This window comes from Microcaecilia unicolor, chromosome 11 (genome assembly GCF_901765095.1).
Source record: "Microcaecilia unicolor chromosome 11, aMicUni1.1, whole genome shotgun sequence".
NCBI lineage: Eukaryota > Metazoa > Chordata > Amphibia > Gymnophiona > Siphonopidae > Microcaecilia > Microcaecilia unicolor.
This window is the reverse complement of record NC_044041.1, coordinates 84,333,443-84,349,283: the sequence shown is the minus strand read 5'-3', so window position 1 is coordinate 84,349,283 and position 15,841 is coordinate 84,333,443. Positions and strand designations below refer to the sequence as shown.

Here is a 15,841-nt window from a genome sequence, read left to right as displayed (position 1 = left end):
TGATCTAGAGGAAAGAGACCTGGTATTTTATGTCTGCTTAAGGAGTTACATTTTGAAACGAGCCAGAGATGAACTAGAACTGACTGAGACAGGGTTGGAGCAAGCGATGAGAGGGGGGGATGGGAAAGGTAGCATAACGCGCCTGTATAGAGCATTACTCCTCCTCTCGTCGCCCCAAGGCTTTTATACGAGGCGATGGGAGGAAGATCTCCAGACACAGCATTCGGAGGAGTGGTGGGCGGCTGGGTATAGACATCTGTTGAAACTGACCGTGGCCCAGTCATTGGCAGAAAACGGTTATAAAATTTTGTATAGATGGTATTATACGCCGGTGCGATTACATAAAATTTATCCACAGATTACAACAGACTGTTGGAGAGAATGTGGGGGGCGAGGGACATTTTGGCACATCTGGTGGGATTGTCCCCGGGTTAAAGGGTTTTGGACCGAGATTCTAGACATGATATTTGATATGTTAAAGATAAAATACCCAGCTCAAGCCCAATATTGCTTACTGAATACACGTCCGGGGAAGAGCCCTATACATTGCCATAAGTTGGTTATCCATCTCCTGGGAGCAGCTAAAATAGCGTTAGCTCAAGCCTGGAGACAGAAGGAAGTCCCCAAAATGCAGATAATAAAAGGTAGACTGCACCACCTCTATCAAATGTCAAAGTTGACAGCTATCCGTAAAGGGCAAATACAACAATTCCAAAAAATATGGCATGTGTATGAACAATGGAAAGGAATTTAATGAGGCTATGTTATGTACTGATGATGGGTGGAGGGGAGGGGGGAGAAGGGAAGTTTAGGGGATTAAAAATATCTGATGTAATTGGAGGCTGGGAATATTTATGTTATGTATATGTTATGACCATCACATTCTATTGAAGAGCGTTTATTTTGTATATTAAGGAAAAAGAAAATTGATGTTATTATACCAAATGGTGTATACTGTTGGCTAAGGTGTATTGGAGCTACAGAATTTGGTTGTCATTTGTGATATGCAATTATTCATTAATAAAAAAAAAAAAGAAAAAAAAAAAAGAAATTCTATAACAAGTTATTGGAACTGCTGGGCTCCTACCAGGGGGGCAATGTCATACTAGGAGGGGATTTCAACATGGTGATAGACCCTGGGATCGATAGATGTGGTGAATTGGGTTTGCAGCATAGATTTCAATCACGAGGTGTGCCTTTCCTCTGCTCAGCCATAAATCTGATAGATGTGTGGAGGGTGTTGCACCCTTCGCAGAGGGACTATACTCACACCTCCAGAGCACACTTGACCCAATCCCGTATTGATTATTTTCTCATATCCCCGGCACTGTTTTCTCAAGTGCCAAAAGCAGAGATAGGCCCATGCGAGATTTCAGACCATGCGATGGTATGGCTTGAACTACAGGTCACTGGAAGAGGGCTTGGGAAGGGATGGTGGAGATTTCCGTTTGAATTGTATAGAGATCCAAATTTTAAGTCATTTATAAGTGAAAAATGGCAGGAATTTGAGCAATTTAACGGAGATCACAGACACAATGCGGTACTGTACTGGGAAACAGCCAAAGCAGTTATGAGGGGAGAGGTGATAGCCTATAGAGCAAGAGCCAGGAAAATGAGGGATAAAGAGATCCTTCGCTTGGAAAGAGAGGTTCGGGTGAGAAGGAAGAGACTAGGGGAGGAAGTCATGGATGAGAACAAGAAGGAGTTGCTCATAATTCAGAAAAACCTAAATGAGCTCCTTCATCAAAGAGCACAGAAAACACAAATGTACTATAAACACCAGCTATTTCAATATGGAAACAAAGCAGGCGCATTATTAGGCAGGCTGGTGCAAGGGAAGAAAGGGCCCTCAAGGATTCTACAAGTGAAAGATGGAGGAGGGAATCTCCTAAGGGAGACAGGAGATATTATAGGGAGATTTAGGGAATTTTTTATGGCGCTATATGCAGAACCTACCGATATTGTGGAAGACAGTAACTTATATCTAATAAACCAAAATCTGCCCAAGATCACAGAGGAGCAAAGAGAGACTCTAAACAGTCCTATTGTGGAAGGGGAATTGATGTTGGCCCTACAGCAGAGTGAATTACATAAGGCGCCGGGACCAGACGGATTCAGTATAGCATTCTATAAGATCCTACAAGAGCAGGTCACACCTCCCCTGTTAGATTTATATAACAACATGGTCTCAACCGGGACAATGCCAGACTCTCTTAACATAGCAAAAATTATATTATTATGAAAACCTGGGAGGGATGAAACTGAGGTAAGTTCCTACAGACCAATCTCCCTATTGAATAGTGATCTTAAATTATATGCGAAGATCCTGGCCAACTGACTGGCAAAGCTTTTGCCTTGGTTAATAGCACCTCCTCAAGTTGGGTTTGTGCAAGGGAGGACAGTGGCAAAGAATATGAGGGCTCTGTTGGCATCCTTGGAGACAGTGGAACGACAGAAAAGGCCTTCTCTGGTTGTCAGTTTTGATGCGGAGAAGGCCTTTGATAGGGTGGTGTGGGGCTTTCTATTTGCGGTGCTGACTAAGATGGGCATTGAAGTGGCTTTCCAAGAGGCGATAGGAGCACTCTATGTAAATCCCCAGGCATATTTGTGGATCAACGGGGAACAGTCACCCTTATTCCCGATCAGGAGGGGTACGAGACAGGGGTGTCCTCTCTCGCCCCTACTATTTGTCTTGGCATTAGACCCATTGATCAGGGAAATTACGGATCACCCGGAAATAGAGGGGGTAAATTGGGGACCCGAAGGGTTTAAGGTATCTGCTTTTGCAGATGATATACTGGTTCATCTAACCCAACCAAAATGTTCATTGGAAGCCTTATTAGAACTCTTTAGGGAATATGGGGATTTCGCTGGTTTTAAAATAAACTATTCAAAATCATTAGCGTTAGCAACTGACAATAGTGTGAGGCAGATGTGGGGAGCAGCGTTCCCACTGCGATGGGCATCAGAGTCACTCCAATACTTAGGGGTACAGATCCCCAAGAAAACATCGGAAATACATCTGATGAATATAGGTAATAGGATCGCAGTTTTGAAGGACCGGCTAGACAAATGGGGAGTCCTGCCACTCAACCTGCATGGGAGAGTGCATCTGTTTCGTATGGTGGAATTTCCACGATGGTTATACTTATTTCAGGTACTCCCCATACGATTACGGGCTAAAGATTTAAATCAAATCTTCAAACATGTCAGGAAATTTATTTGGAGGGGGTCAAAGCCAAAACTCCCTTTGAAGTTGATGATGGGGTCGTGGAGAGAGGGAGGCATTGGATTACCAAACCTCCATCGCTACAACCAGGCCAGTCTACTCCGGCACCTGGGTGATTGGTTATTAGATAGGCAAGATTACACCCCCCGTAGCCTGGAGCAAGAGTGCTTCAAACCTTTTCACTTATATTTTTTGTTACAATGCCCGAGCCACCAACTCCCACCATGGGTAAGCAACAGTGTATTGGTAAGACCTTTGAGACAGGTATGGAGAGAGTTAAATGAGACCTGGGGGCTAGCGGCGGATATAACAGATCTTCTACCTCTGCAGGGTAACCCACAGTTCTCACCAGGTACGGAGAACAAAGTACTTTGTAGTTGGGCAACGATGGGGATCACCAGATTGGAACATGTACTGGATTCTAAGGGACGATTATTGGAGCTTGGAGCTCTAGGGGTAGGTATCACTCAATCATCAATTTGCATATTACCAGTTAGCACATTATGTTAGATCTTTAGAGCAAGGGAAATTGAGCAGTGGACATGGGCGCTATATAAGGGCATTCTTTAGTTCCGTGCAAGGGAGACGTTTATCGGTCTCTGGATTACAAAAAGCGTTGGGGGAGTTGAGTAGGGGTAGAGATACAGAACGTATTTTAGGGAAATGGGCCCAAGATCTGAAGCGTCCGAACCTGAAACTAGACTTTCAGAAGTTATCGGCTAGAATTCCCGCTTTGTCGAGAAATGCCGCCATGAGAGAATGTCAATACAGGATTTTATATAGGGCATACATGTCAAAATATCAAGTATCCAAATTTGGAGGAGAGGTCGATTCTTTATGTTCTAAGTGTGGGCAGCGGGAAGGCACATTATATCACTACAAGATCCAGAACTTTTGGAGGCAAATTGTGGGATTTTTAGGAGTCGGTATTAAAGAGCAGGATCCCGCTTACTCAGCAGGGTCTACTCTTAGATCAGTACGAGTTATTTGTCAAGCACGCTGGAGGAGCCCGGCAGTTCATCAGGAAAGCCAGTTTAGTAGGTAAGAAACTGATTTTACAGGCTTGGGTACACTCCGAACCCCCGGATTACTGGCATTGGAGGAATAGTCTGTATGAGCTGCTGATGATGGAGAGGAGAGAGGTGGGATCCTCCCCAAAAGGAAAGAGGGCATTCCTGAAGATTTGGGAGCTTTATATACAGTCATTGGCACCCACGGCTTGGAGTTTTATTCTGAACCGATTATGAAGTGGCCATAAACTGAGGTTTTTTTTTTTTCTTTTCTTTCTTTTTCTTTTCCATCGTTTATTTCTTTAGGAATAATAGGATGGGGGGAGTTGGTGGACAAAAAGGGAGAAGGCTGGGTTGTTCAATTCCAAAGTGTATGGGAGTTCCGCTAAGGTGGAATCGATATTACGCCTATGCTATAAACAATGGTTAACAGAACAAGTTATAGCAATTGTTGTAGGTAGATTGGTATAGTAGAATAAGTCTGCCACAATAAGAGTGACGCTCTCAGGAATGGGGGAGGGGGCCATCACAGCACAGGACCCAGGACCTACCCCGGGACGGGAGTCAGTCCAATAAATGAAAAGTTGAAGCACACACACATTGACCACCACTCAGAGGGGGGGGGAGGGGTAGAGATAATATGTTAAAAGTTTGATGACGAGCTGTATCATATGGTTTAAACACAGCATGTTTGTATACTTTGAATCTCTGTATATGCAGCAGGTTAAAGGTGTTTCTTTTGAGTTGTCACCAATAAACAATGTTGAACCATAAATTGTACTGACTTTTGCTCTAGTTTCAGCCCAGGAGGAGAGAGAGAGAGCGAGAGAGAGAAAAAGCTCTTTGCTGAAGCCCTGTAAAACAGTTATATGTGACAACTGGTGAGCAGCTATATATCCTGATTTTCCCAGGTACTTTCTAGAAAGTAAACAAATGTTTAGTTAGTGTTATAATTAATCCATATTTCAGTTACCTATTATTGTTTGCTGATTATGGTGAAATTAGGCCTTACCTGCTAATTTTCTTTCCTCTAGACCCTCCAGACCAGTCAAGATGTTTGGGTTATGCACTCCTACCAGCAGAGGGAGACTGAGAACACAAACTGTAACAATGTATAAGCCACCTGCCAACCCCCAAGCAGCCAGTAAATCAGTAACAAAGCAGAAAAGATCAAACACATACAACGAATGCATAGAACCCTGTACTGAGAACTCAAAACAGACACGAATGTGCTTCTGTTGACCAAACGCCAAACCGCTGCGGTCCGCCCCTGACAACGCAGAGGCTACTACCACTGAACTTCAGAAAACGAGAAGTCCAGAACTAAAGACCCATCAGCCATAGCAACCCTGAGGCACAAAACCAAAACCAGTCTGCAGACCACACTCGACTAAAACATACCGGGTGGGTTCTTGACCAATCTGGAGGGTCTAGAGGAAAGAAAATTAGCAGGTAAAGCCTAGTTTCACCTTCCTCAGCGACCCTCCAGACCAGTCAAGACGCTTGGGAAGTACCAAAGCAGTAAACAGTCTAAGGGCGGGAACCCCGAAAACCAGAAGTCAGAACTGCCGCACCAAAACTCACATCCTCTCTAGCTTGCATGACCATATCTCTGAGGTCTTTATTCATGGGAAAAGAACGGGAAGATTGGCGAATACTCTTAACCAACGGGTCTACCTGCTTTACCTCCACCACCGTGGTCTCAGGAGAATCAAATTTAAGTATAGCAACCACCTACCTGATCAATCAATTCAGCCAGCTCATCTCTATGAAAGATCCTCACTACCGAGGGATCTTCACATGGCAAGGACCCCTCCTTCTCAGGACAGGTGTCCAAAAGAACGTCATCTCCAAGATCACTGCACTCCTCTTCTGAGTGCTGTAAGGACAAAAACTCAGGGTCTTCTGACCACTCCAGACGAGGGCGCTTGGCAACTAAGGGACCTACCCCCCTTCTGAAGGTCTACCTGCTGGGATCCTGATTTCCACGCCTGGAACATCGACCAAATAAAATCAGGTGGGAATCCCATGCCCCCTGAGCACTCAGGAGACCAGCCTATGCTCTGCCCCTGAAAATCCTGCAACGTCTGAGGCGAAACCACAGGGTCAGAGGAATCCATGATGGCGGCAGTTCCCACCAAAATCAGAACCGCCACTAGAGCACCCGGGAGCAAGGACATATCAACAGAGCCCAAGCCGACCCCGGAAACCTCTGCGGACAATACCGGAGGCAAAGAAAGAGGTGGTTTCGGCTCCCCACAGAGCCTGCATTGTGCCCTCGGCACGCACAGAACCGGCAATGGGACGGTTTCCCCGCCGACATCCCTCAGGGACGAAAGGAGGTAAGCAACCCAACAGGCAGCAGTGCCCAGACTCACTCTCTCTCACAAACGTACTGCAGCTCTCCCGGTCAGCCCCAAAACAAACAAGCAGAGCTTTAGCAGGTGGCTTATACATTGTTACAGTTTGTGTTCTCAGTCTCCCTCTGCTGGTAGGAGTGCATAACCCAAGCGTCCTCATCGGTCTGGAGGGTCGCTGAGGAATATAGCTATGTCATGCAAGGTTCCATGTTAGCAGTCACAGACCAAGAAAGGGATCTAGGTATCGTCATTGATGATACGTTGAAACCTTCTGCTCAGTGTGCTGCTGCGGCTAAGAAAGCAAATATGTTAGGTATTATTAGGAAAGGAATGGAAAAAAATGAGGCTGTTATAATGCCTTTGTAGCGCACTATGGTGCGACTGCACCTCGAATATTGTGTTCAATTCTGGTCACCGTATCTCAAAAAAGATATAGTGGAATTAGAAAAGGTGCAGAGAACGGTGACGAAAATGATAACGGGGATAGGACGACTTCCCTATGAGGAAAGGCTAAAGCGGCTAGGGCTCTTCAGCTTGCAGAAAAAGCGGCTGAGGGGAGATATGATAGAGCTCTATAAAATAATGGAGTGGAACGAGTAGATGTGAAGCATCTGTTTACGCTTTCCAAAAATACTAGAACTAGGGGGCATGCGATGAAGCTACAATGTAGTAAATTTAAAACGAATCGGAGAAAATGTTTCTTCACTCAACATATAATTAAACTCTGGAATTCGTTGCCAGAGAATGTGGCAAAGGTGGTTAGCTTAGCAGAGTTTTAAAAAGGTTTGGTTGGACGGCTTCCTAAAGAAAAAAAATCCATAGACCATTATTAAATGGACTTGGGGAAAATCCACTATTTCTGGGATAAGCAGTATAGAATGTTTTGTAATTTTTTGGGATCTTCCCAGGTATTTGTGACCTGGATTGGCCAGTGTTGGAAACGGGATGCTGGGCTTGATGGACCTTTGGGTCTTTCCCAGTATGGCAATGCTTATGTAGTGTATATAGTTTCTGCAAACTACTTGCCTGCAAGACCAGTGCTGCTACTTCAAAGACCTGCTTAAGCAGCACCTCCATCAAGCAATCCTGAAAGTCCTTTAACACTGCCCTTCCTCCCCACAGGGATGATTGCCTTCTTCATAATAGTGGATACTAGTGTCCACCTTTGGAAAGCAAAATCTCTCATCCTGTACCGGTAATAGGTACCACCTTATGAAGGATTGACTCACTCCAAGACTGGCATCCTGCCGCAATCTCAATCCACCTCAACTGATTGTTTACGTTCTTTATATTTATTGAGGTTTGCTATACCAGCTACCTAACTGGCAGATCCAAGTGGTTTACAGACTAAAAATCCACAATACATATTTGAAAGGAACTACAAACTGAGGTAAGAGTCGACATTCAGTCAAGAGAGCATACAGACCCAGTAGGGGAAATAAGGGTGGGACAAGGTGGCAAAGAGGGAAAGTAAACAAAAACTAACGGCTGGTCAGCATCAAACTTCCCAATCTGTACCTAAAGCTTGTTAAAAGAGCCAAGTTTTAATTTTGTGTTTACAGTTTCTAAAAAAAAAAATAACAAAAAACAATTCAGCGCGTACTGTGAGAGGAAGAGATCAAGACAGATGGGGCTGTTAAGAAAAAAAGCATCAGGAGTTTTTTTGGTTGTCTTCCTAATGCCTTCCAGAAACAGATCTCTGGACTAAGATTCTCCTGCTGCTTGCTCCGCCAAAATCCAAGAAATTAGATAGGATAGCCCATCCCTCTGAAATATCACTAGCATGGCATCCTCTCCAGAGGGCACCTCCTGATCTTCCAGGAAGTCCCCTCTCAAAGTGACAGTCCTCCAAAGGTTCTTAAATCCTTTAGTCTCCCAAACCCTGGTATGCATTATAATCTAAGTCCAGGATCAGGGAAAGCCTCAGTCTTTTGGTATCCAAGGGCCCTTTGGGAATGAGGACCTCGGGCACTTCACCCCCAGAACCCCAGGCCCTTCTTTATACAAAAAGCCTGGTGCATTAGAAGGACAAATACCAAGAAGAATCCTGCCTCACAGTACCTTGCTGATGCTGCACTGGCTGCTAAAAGGCTCCATAGAACTAAGTACCAGAGGCTCATCTCCCTTCTGCAACCAAAAAGCAGGCTAAGGTAAAATAGCAGTGGTTACCGCCAAAATAAGATTTCAGGGCAGCTTGAACTGCTTGCCCGCAGGCGATCTGTCCCCCCAACAAGATCCTAGATCCATCCCAGTGGGGTTCCAATGCTCCTCCTCTACACATACATGACATACTGCTAGAAAGTGTTCCTGCCTAAAGGGAGCCACAGGCCAAACAGGAACAGCTGTATACAGCCAGCGCAGCCATGAGCGTGTGGCCTAATCTGCACCCAACTCTGGCACCTCCCAATTCCCCCCAGTCTCTTGGTTTTGTTTTTTTTTTGTATGTTCTATGTCCTCAGTTGTCTCAAGCTCCCCTCCCAAGAGTTGGGGAGGGAGCCCGAGGCATCCAGATAAGGTCTCAGAGACCCTCCTTGTCCATGGAGGGGGGGACCTAGACCGCCAAGTTCTGTGAGCCAGCAGAGACAATCCTAGCGCCTCCCTAGGGAACTTCTGATTATTGGGCCAAGTAGTGCACCCACAAGACAGCCAGAAGATCAGCTTCTGAGTCTCTCCTTACTCCTACCAAACCAGATCCAAACTGCAACGGAACTCAACTCAACTACCACCTTCTACAGACTGAGAAATACTGGCTGGCTGTGGGCTGCACAAGACACTTTATAGGATGAAGGAATCGAACTAATACTTCTCAGTCTCCATATGCTGGAGAGCATACACCCATGCATCTGGACTGGTCCAATGAGAAAGGGCAAGGGGATGGGACTTGATATACTGCCTCTCTGTGGTTACAATGAAAACAGTTTACATATTATATACATGTACTTATTTTGTACCTGGGCCAATGGAGGGTTAAGTGACTTGCCCAAAGTCACAATGAGCTTCAGTGGGAATCAAACTCAGTTCCACGCTGCACTAACCACTAGGCTACGCCTTCCTGAAATAATACTGAAAGCTTCCTTGAGCACTGTTTGGAAAAAATGGGCTATGTATGAGACAGATTTGCATACAATAGAGACAGTGCCTGCAAATCTATACCATGCATATTCATTGTGGATATCCTGAAAATCTGATTAGCAGGTGGATTTCAAACACTGGTTTGAGAACCACTACTCTGGAGTTTTGGATCCTACAGAAAAAGAGAGAGTATCAATAAAATACAAGCATAAAGGAAAAACAAGTTTTATATTTCTATTCTGTATTTACAGGTCAAGCTGGATAACACTTCAAATTAATAGTCACTACCCCAAATAGCTTGGGTACCAGATGCAACAAGGTTCAAGGTCACAAGGAGTATTAGTGGGAGAAGTGGGATTTGAACCCTGTCTTCCTAGTTCTCCAGACTTTTAGTAGCTGAATTGCTCAACATGCGAGGAGAAGCTGTCTCAACTGGGCTGTTCTACATACAAAGATTAAGACATTATATGTCTTACCTGAAAATTTTCTTTCCATTAGTGCTTCACACTATTCCAGGACTTGTGGGATAGTTGTGCTCATTGACCAGAGAACACAGAAATCACGCTGTGTGGACCCTCAGCTCTTCAGTATTCAAATAACCTAGCAGATTAAGAACTCAACAACCTTGAACCAGAACCATATAAAATGTCAACTATGTACAACTCCCTCAACAAAGGGGCGCAGACTGAACTCTGAGTCAGAGTTGAACTGAAGCACTGGAATAAGCAACCCTCAAATAGGAAGAATCATGGGTGGGTCTCTGGAACAGTGTGAAGCACTAATGGAAAGAAAATTGTCAGGTAGACAGTTTCTCCTTCCAGAGCGCTGCTTCACATTATTCTAGAACTTGTGGGATGTCCAAAATCAACCCCTTACCGAGGATCTCAAAAACTGCTGCAGAGATAGCTGCCACATCCATTCAATAACGCTTAGCAAAGGTGTGCAGCGACGCCCTGGTCACAGTTCTACAAGAGACCAACTGCACCTCTGCCCACTAAGTTGTGATGCGCTTCATAGAATGTGCCCGCAAGGTGATTGCTTGACCGCCAAAATGTAAGCCAATGAAATGGCCTCCTTCAACCATGGATTTTAATGCCGCTAAGCCCTTCCTCTGAGCACCGAAGAGAACAATCTGTCCTACCTTCTAAACTCACTGGTGACCTCCAAATATCTAAGGAAGCATCAGACCTGAATCTGATCCCCGCAGTCCTCTCTACAGAAAGGGCGTTCAACTGACTGATTCATGTGAAATGCAGACAGCATTTTCAGCAGAAAGGATGGGACGGGCCTCAGAGGAACGCCAGCTTCCATAAATCAAAAAAAAACAAATGTGGAGCTCCGAAACACAGCTCGGTGAAGCAATGGCCATAAAAAAAAAATACAGCTTTCAAAGTAAGGTCTTTCACCGTAGTCCTCTTAAGGGGTTCAAACAAAGAGCCCTGGAGGGAATGCAAGGTTGAGGTTCCATTCAGGAGAAATGGGGCAGGACGGAGCAGGCTTTGCCAGTGGCCCACAATTTTCAAAAACCTCACCACATCCGGGTGAGCTGCCAACGACAAATGTTGAGTATAGCCCCCAAAAATGTCAGCGATGCAACCTGGACCTTATGAGGTTGCGCTTTAACATCAACCATCTCAAACCGCTCCTGGCTTTCAATGACAATGGGAGGCGAATGTACTCATAGGAGTATTTAAGTAGGGAAGAAAAACATTTTTAAATGTATACATGATATTCTTTCCCTACAGCTTGAACAAATAGATGTGAAGTGCACATGCTGTGTACATTGATGCTTTATGCTAAATAATTTTCAAATAGCTAGAAAGAGCACGAGGAGAACACAATTAGGCAGCCTCTTGAAAATTGTCTCCAGCACGATCCTGCTATAAATGAATATAGATCTACTGAAATGCTATCAAATACTGGACCAAAGATTTGCTTTAATTTAACCACTGTCTCTGTGTTTGCAAGCTTTTTTTTTTTTTTTTTAAACATGCAGCATAAAGTAGCGTGAGCCTCTTTCTACACCCTCACATTTAAATAATCAAATTGAGGGCTCTTCAAATGAGATAGTTAGACTGTTTTAAGAACTAAACTATAAATAAACTGTACCTTCAGGGCTGATGCTTTTCGCTTTGCTCCACTAGGCTCACTTCCCTTATCCGACTCATTGCCATCCTCATCGCTACTTTCCACCTTCTTAGGCACTGGTGTGACTGCTACCATTCCTTCCTCTTCAGCCATGTCGCTGCCCACCATGGTCTCACTGTCAGGAACCTCACTGTCAGATGAGCTCACTTCCTAATTGCAAAAAGTTATCAAAGAGGGCATTACTAGTAAAACTCAAGAGCAGTTCTTCTACTTAAATAGGTGACTAAAGGGAGCTGGAAACAAGAGGAAAAAAAACATCCACAACGAGAGAGAGAGATAAGTGAGGATAAGGAAGAAATAAGAAGAAAAGCATGGACAGCTATGATGAGTGATGAACATTTAAATACAGAGAAAGGAGGATATGAAAATTAAAAAAAAAAGTGGGGAGGCAGGGTGAACAATGAAAGGCATAAGAACCAAGGAGAGATACAGTTTCCTGTCTTTGCAATGCAAAAAGACACTCACTTGGGGAGCAGTATAGCTGGCGTGCGGGTTATTCTGAATTTCCCATAATCCCTCATTAAAGCCTTTTCTCTTGTTTGGCTTGCCATACTTGTCTTTGTACTTATCATAGAGGAACAGGTCCTTGTGTCCCAAGAAGGCTCTGGGAAGATTAAACACAGCCAAGACTGTAGTGAGACTAAGAGCTCTATGCCTCAGAGACATGAGGTAGAGTAGCCTCCAAAAGAGACAGAGGAGGAAAACATGTACTTACGTTTCATGGGTGCCGAAAAAGAATATGGGGTACTTGTTGGGTGGGGGCTTCACTGCCCCATCAGCAATGTCATCAATCTAAAAGTAAAAGAAATTAGTAAAATCTTCAGTATTAGCATTTCCTATATTAACCATAAAAATAAGCACTATCAAGAGACTACAGCATTCCTTCTGAAAAAAAAAAGATTCAGACTGTTTTGAGATACAAGAAAAAGCCTTTGTGCTTTGTATTAACTAGGTTATTTTACAAACTCACAGCGGCACCACCCCCATAATCAGCACTAGGGCTTTAAGCTTCCTCACAGCAGTACCCATCCCACCCACCAAGCACCAAGGCCATGAGCTTCTTCACATCAGTACCCACTCCTACTGCCAAGACTGTGAGCTTCCTGACAACAGTGTCCTCTCAACCCCCCCATCTCCCATCGGCACCATGGATATCACCTTCCTCGCACTGATCCCCCTTCCCTAATCAGTATCAAGGGTAGGTGCTTCCTCACAGCAATACCATAAAAAGCACTACAAAGTAATCTTTCTCCAGCTCCCTGCGCTGCAGCCACCCCCTCCTCACCCTCGCCGGCCAGTGCGGGTATCCCTTCATCTTGGCGAAGACCAGATCTCCAGGCTTGAAGATATGCGGCATGGTGGTGGCGATACTGTGCGTGACTCTGACAAGCTCCTGGGGCGTGCGCGGAGCCACACACTGCCAGCTCCCTCAGGAATAGAGGGGAAAAAATTAAAATAAATAAATTAAAAAAATAAAATAAAATCGAACCCCGCAGGCCGCATACAAAGGCCCGCCGACGGGGTCTACAGGCAACTAGACCTCAGCAGACAGGAAGTCCCGCCCGTTCCCCGGTCCCGCCGCCCGGCCTCGGGCGTTCGTTGGTGGAGCGTCTGCCACTTCTCTGGGGTAGGAGGTACCAACTCCAGGTTGGCATTCAAGGCCTGGAGGGAGAGGGGCGGTACGAGGAGGAAGCAATCGGTTGGAGGCGTGCGGCTGTTGGTCCCCCCTCCCCCAATATAATCTGGAATTACCCAAACCTATTCTGGCGGTCTTTAGAGTTAGTTCGCCTTTCAGTATATGTACGTTTTATTTAATTACTTTTTTTTAAATATATTACTTACAATCTGGAAATAGAAGGTGTATATTTAGGTGCAGTGGGTAATTGAATATGCATGCAATAACATATATTTATGCACGTTCTTTCGTAGTGGATATCCTGAACACCTCAGGCATGGGAAGTCCTGATCTAATCTTTTACTTCGGCTGCCTATAGGGTTTTCAGGAACCAAGTCTCTCCTTAGGAAACTCCAGTCAATTATAAAAGAAAGTGGGGCAACTGTGGGACTTATTTATTTATTTATTTATTTATTTATTTATTTATTGCATTTGTATCCCACATTTTCCCACCTATTTGCAGGCTCAATGTGGCTTACAGAGTCCTGTTATGGCATTTTGTCATTCCAGGATATCAGATACAATTAGTGGTGTACAAAGATTAAGTAAGGGAGAGGAAAAGTGTGAGGCGGGTAAGTATAGAAAGTAGACTTTCATAACTGGGTAGGTTGGCGAGGTAATTTAGTAAGGATGTGCCTAGGCTAGAATAGATGGATAACTTGTAATGGTACATAAAAGCATTCGATAAAGTGTAGGGGTGCATGCAATAAAGATAATAATGGGTGTCCTGGGGTGGGGTGGGGTGGAGGAAGAAGAAGGCATGGGATTTGTAAGAGGAGAATATAAACAGTGCATGGGATAAAATTAGATGATTTACCTGAACAAGAGTTTTCTGTGGTCAGCAGAATGGAGAGCCACATGCTGGTGATGTCATCTGATGCTCTCCTCCATTTATTTTATTCTTTCTCTTTAAAAGTGTACTCTTTTGTTGCTCTTCTCTCTGTTTTCTTTCCCTATACGAACACCACAAACCAGCACTCCATAAGATCTGCCCTTCCAGGGACAGTTTCGCCTTCTCGGGAATATTTTCAGAATTCCAGCCATAGGGAATCATGGGAAAGGAAAGAGAACTGGAATGCACAGAACCAGTGGCGTAGCCAGAAGGCAATTTTTGGGTGGGCCAACAGGTCGGATGGGTGGGCACTAGGGTTGCCAACTTTCTGAAAGAGAAAAACCCACCACCTGATGCACCCGTGCCCTGCCTCACCCCATGCTTCACCCCTACTCTGCTCCCAATAACTTCAATGAGGGTAGCAGTGCAGGCCACACTGAAGCTTGAGGGAAGTCCAAAAGACTGCACTCTTCAGTCCCCGTTGAGCCATGGTCCCCCAACACATATATGCTTCTCCTGTATCAGGGTTTGTCAATTTTTTTGTGGCCACAACCCCATAATAGTGGCCAAATAAAATTATGTGACCCCCCCTAGAGGTGCAGAACAATTATGTACCTATAGAGAGAGCCCACTCAAGTTGTGACCCCAAATGTGGGTTTTGTGACCCCATTTGGTATCCCTACCCACAGTTTGGGAAGCTCTGTCTTATATGGTATTGAAGCCAAATACATTCTGCATCCACAGAACCCCATGGCCCTTCCCCAACAGTGGATGCAGAGCAGGGCTAGGACACTTCCCCATAAAACTCACCAAATACATATTTGTCTCTTGTGTAATCTCAATAACAGACGTGTAAAGTAATTCAAGCTACTCAGAACCTAGATCAAATTTATCATTCCAGCACTAGCTCCCAAAGCAAGGATTCTACCTACGATATTTTAGGGCCCTAAATATTACAGTGATGCCCTAAAATATCAATACATCTATTAGGAAAACTGAACAAGCCAAATTACTACAGAATGCTACATAGAAAATTCATACTAAAAGAATACCTTGGTCACACACAGAGAACACAAATGCCAAATACAGAATAGGTGACCACAAATATAAACATGAATTAAACCAAAATCCCAAGAAGCCAGCCTTTTCATGTAGTACAATACCAGAGAAATAGAAAGAGATGCATTTCCTCCTGTGCAAAAAAGAAAGATGACTCACGCCAGGGATGGTGTTAGAGGAGTGCAGCTAGGGCAACTGCCCTTGGTCTCCTGGCCAGAGAGAGCCACAAGCCTGCCAGAACTTGAAGAAGGTGCAGTCTGATAATGTGCTTTGGGGTCCCTCCTAGATTTCTGCCCTGGGCCCCAGCCATATCTAACACCACATCTGGCAGGATGTACATTTCAAATCTGACGTAATCACAAAATAGAAAATAAAATTATTTTTTCTACCTTTTGTTGTTTGGTCATTTTTTCCCCCCAAATAATGTTCATATCCCAGGCTCTGGTTTCTGCTTCC

At 44.5% G+C, this 15,841-nt stretch overlaps 1 protein-coding gene across 1 annotated transcript in view; it reads right to left on the bottom strand.

The window, feature by feature from the left end:
- The window catches only part of HDGFL2 (HDGF like 2), an 84,593-nt gene extending 71,218 nt beyond the window's left edge, over positions 1-13,375 (bottom strand). The window contains exons 1-4 of the mRNA XM_030218719.1: positions 13,105-13,375; positions 12,535-12,611; positions 12,285-12,423; positions 11,781-11,969 (exon numbers count right to left, since the gene is read on the bottom strand). Coding sequence (XP_030074579.1) covers positions 11,781-11,969; positions 12,285-12,423; positions 12,535-12,611; positions 13,105-13,176 — 477 coding nt within the window. The 5' untranslated portion in view covers positions 13,177-13,375. The remainder of the gene's footprint in view (positions 1-11,780; positions 11,970-12,284; positions 12,424-12,534; positions 12,612-13,104) is intronic.
- Between the last annotated feature and the right edge of the window lie 2,466 nt (positions 13,376-15,841).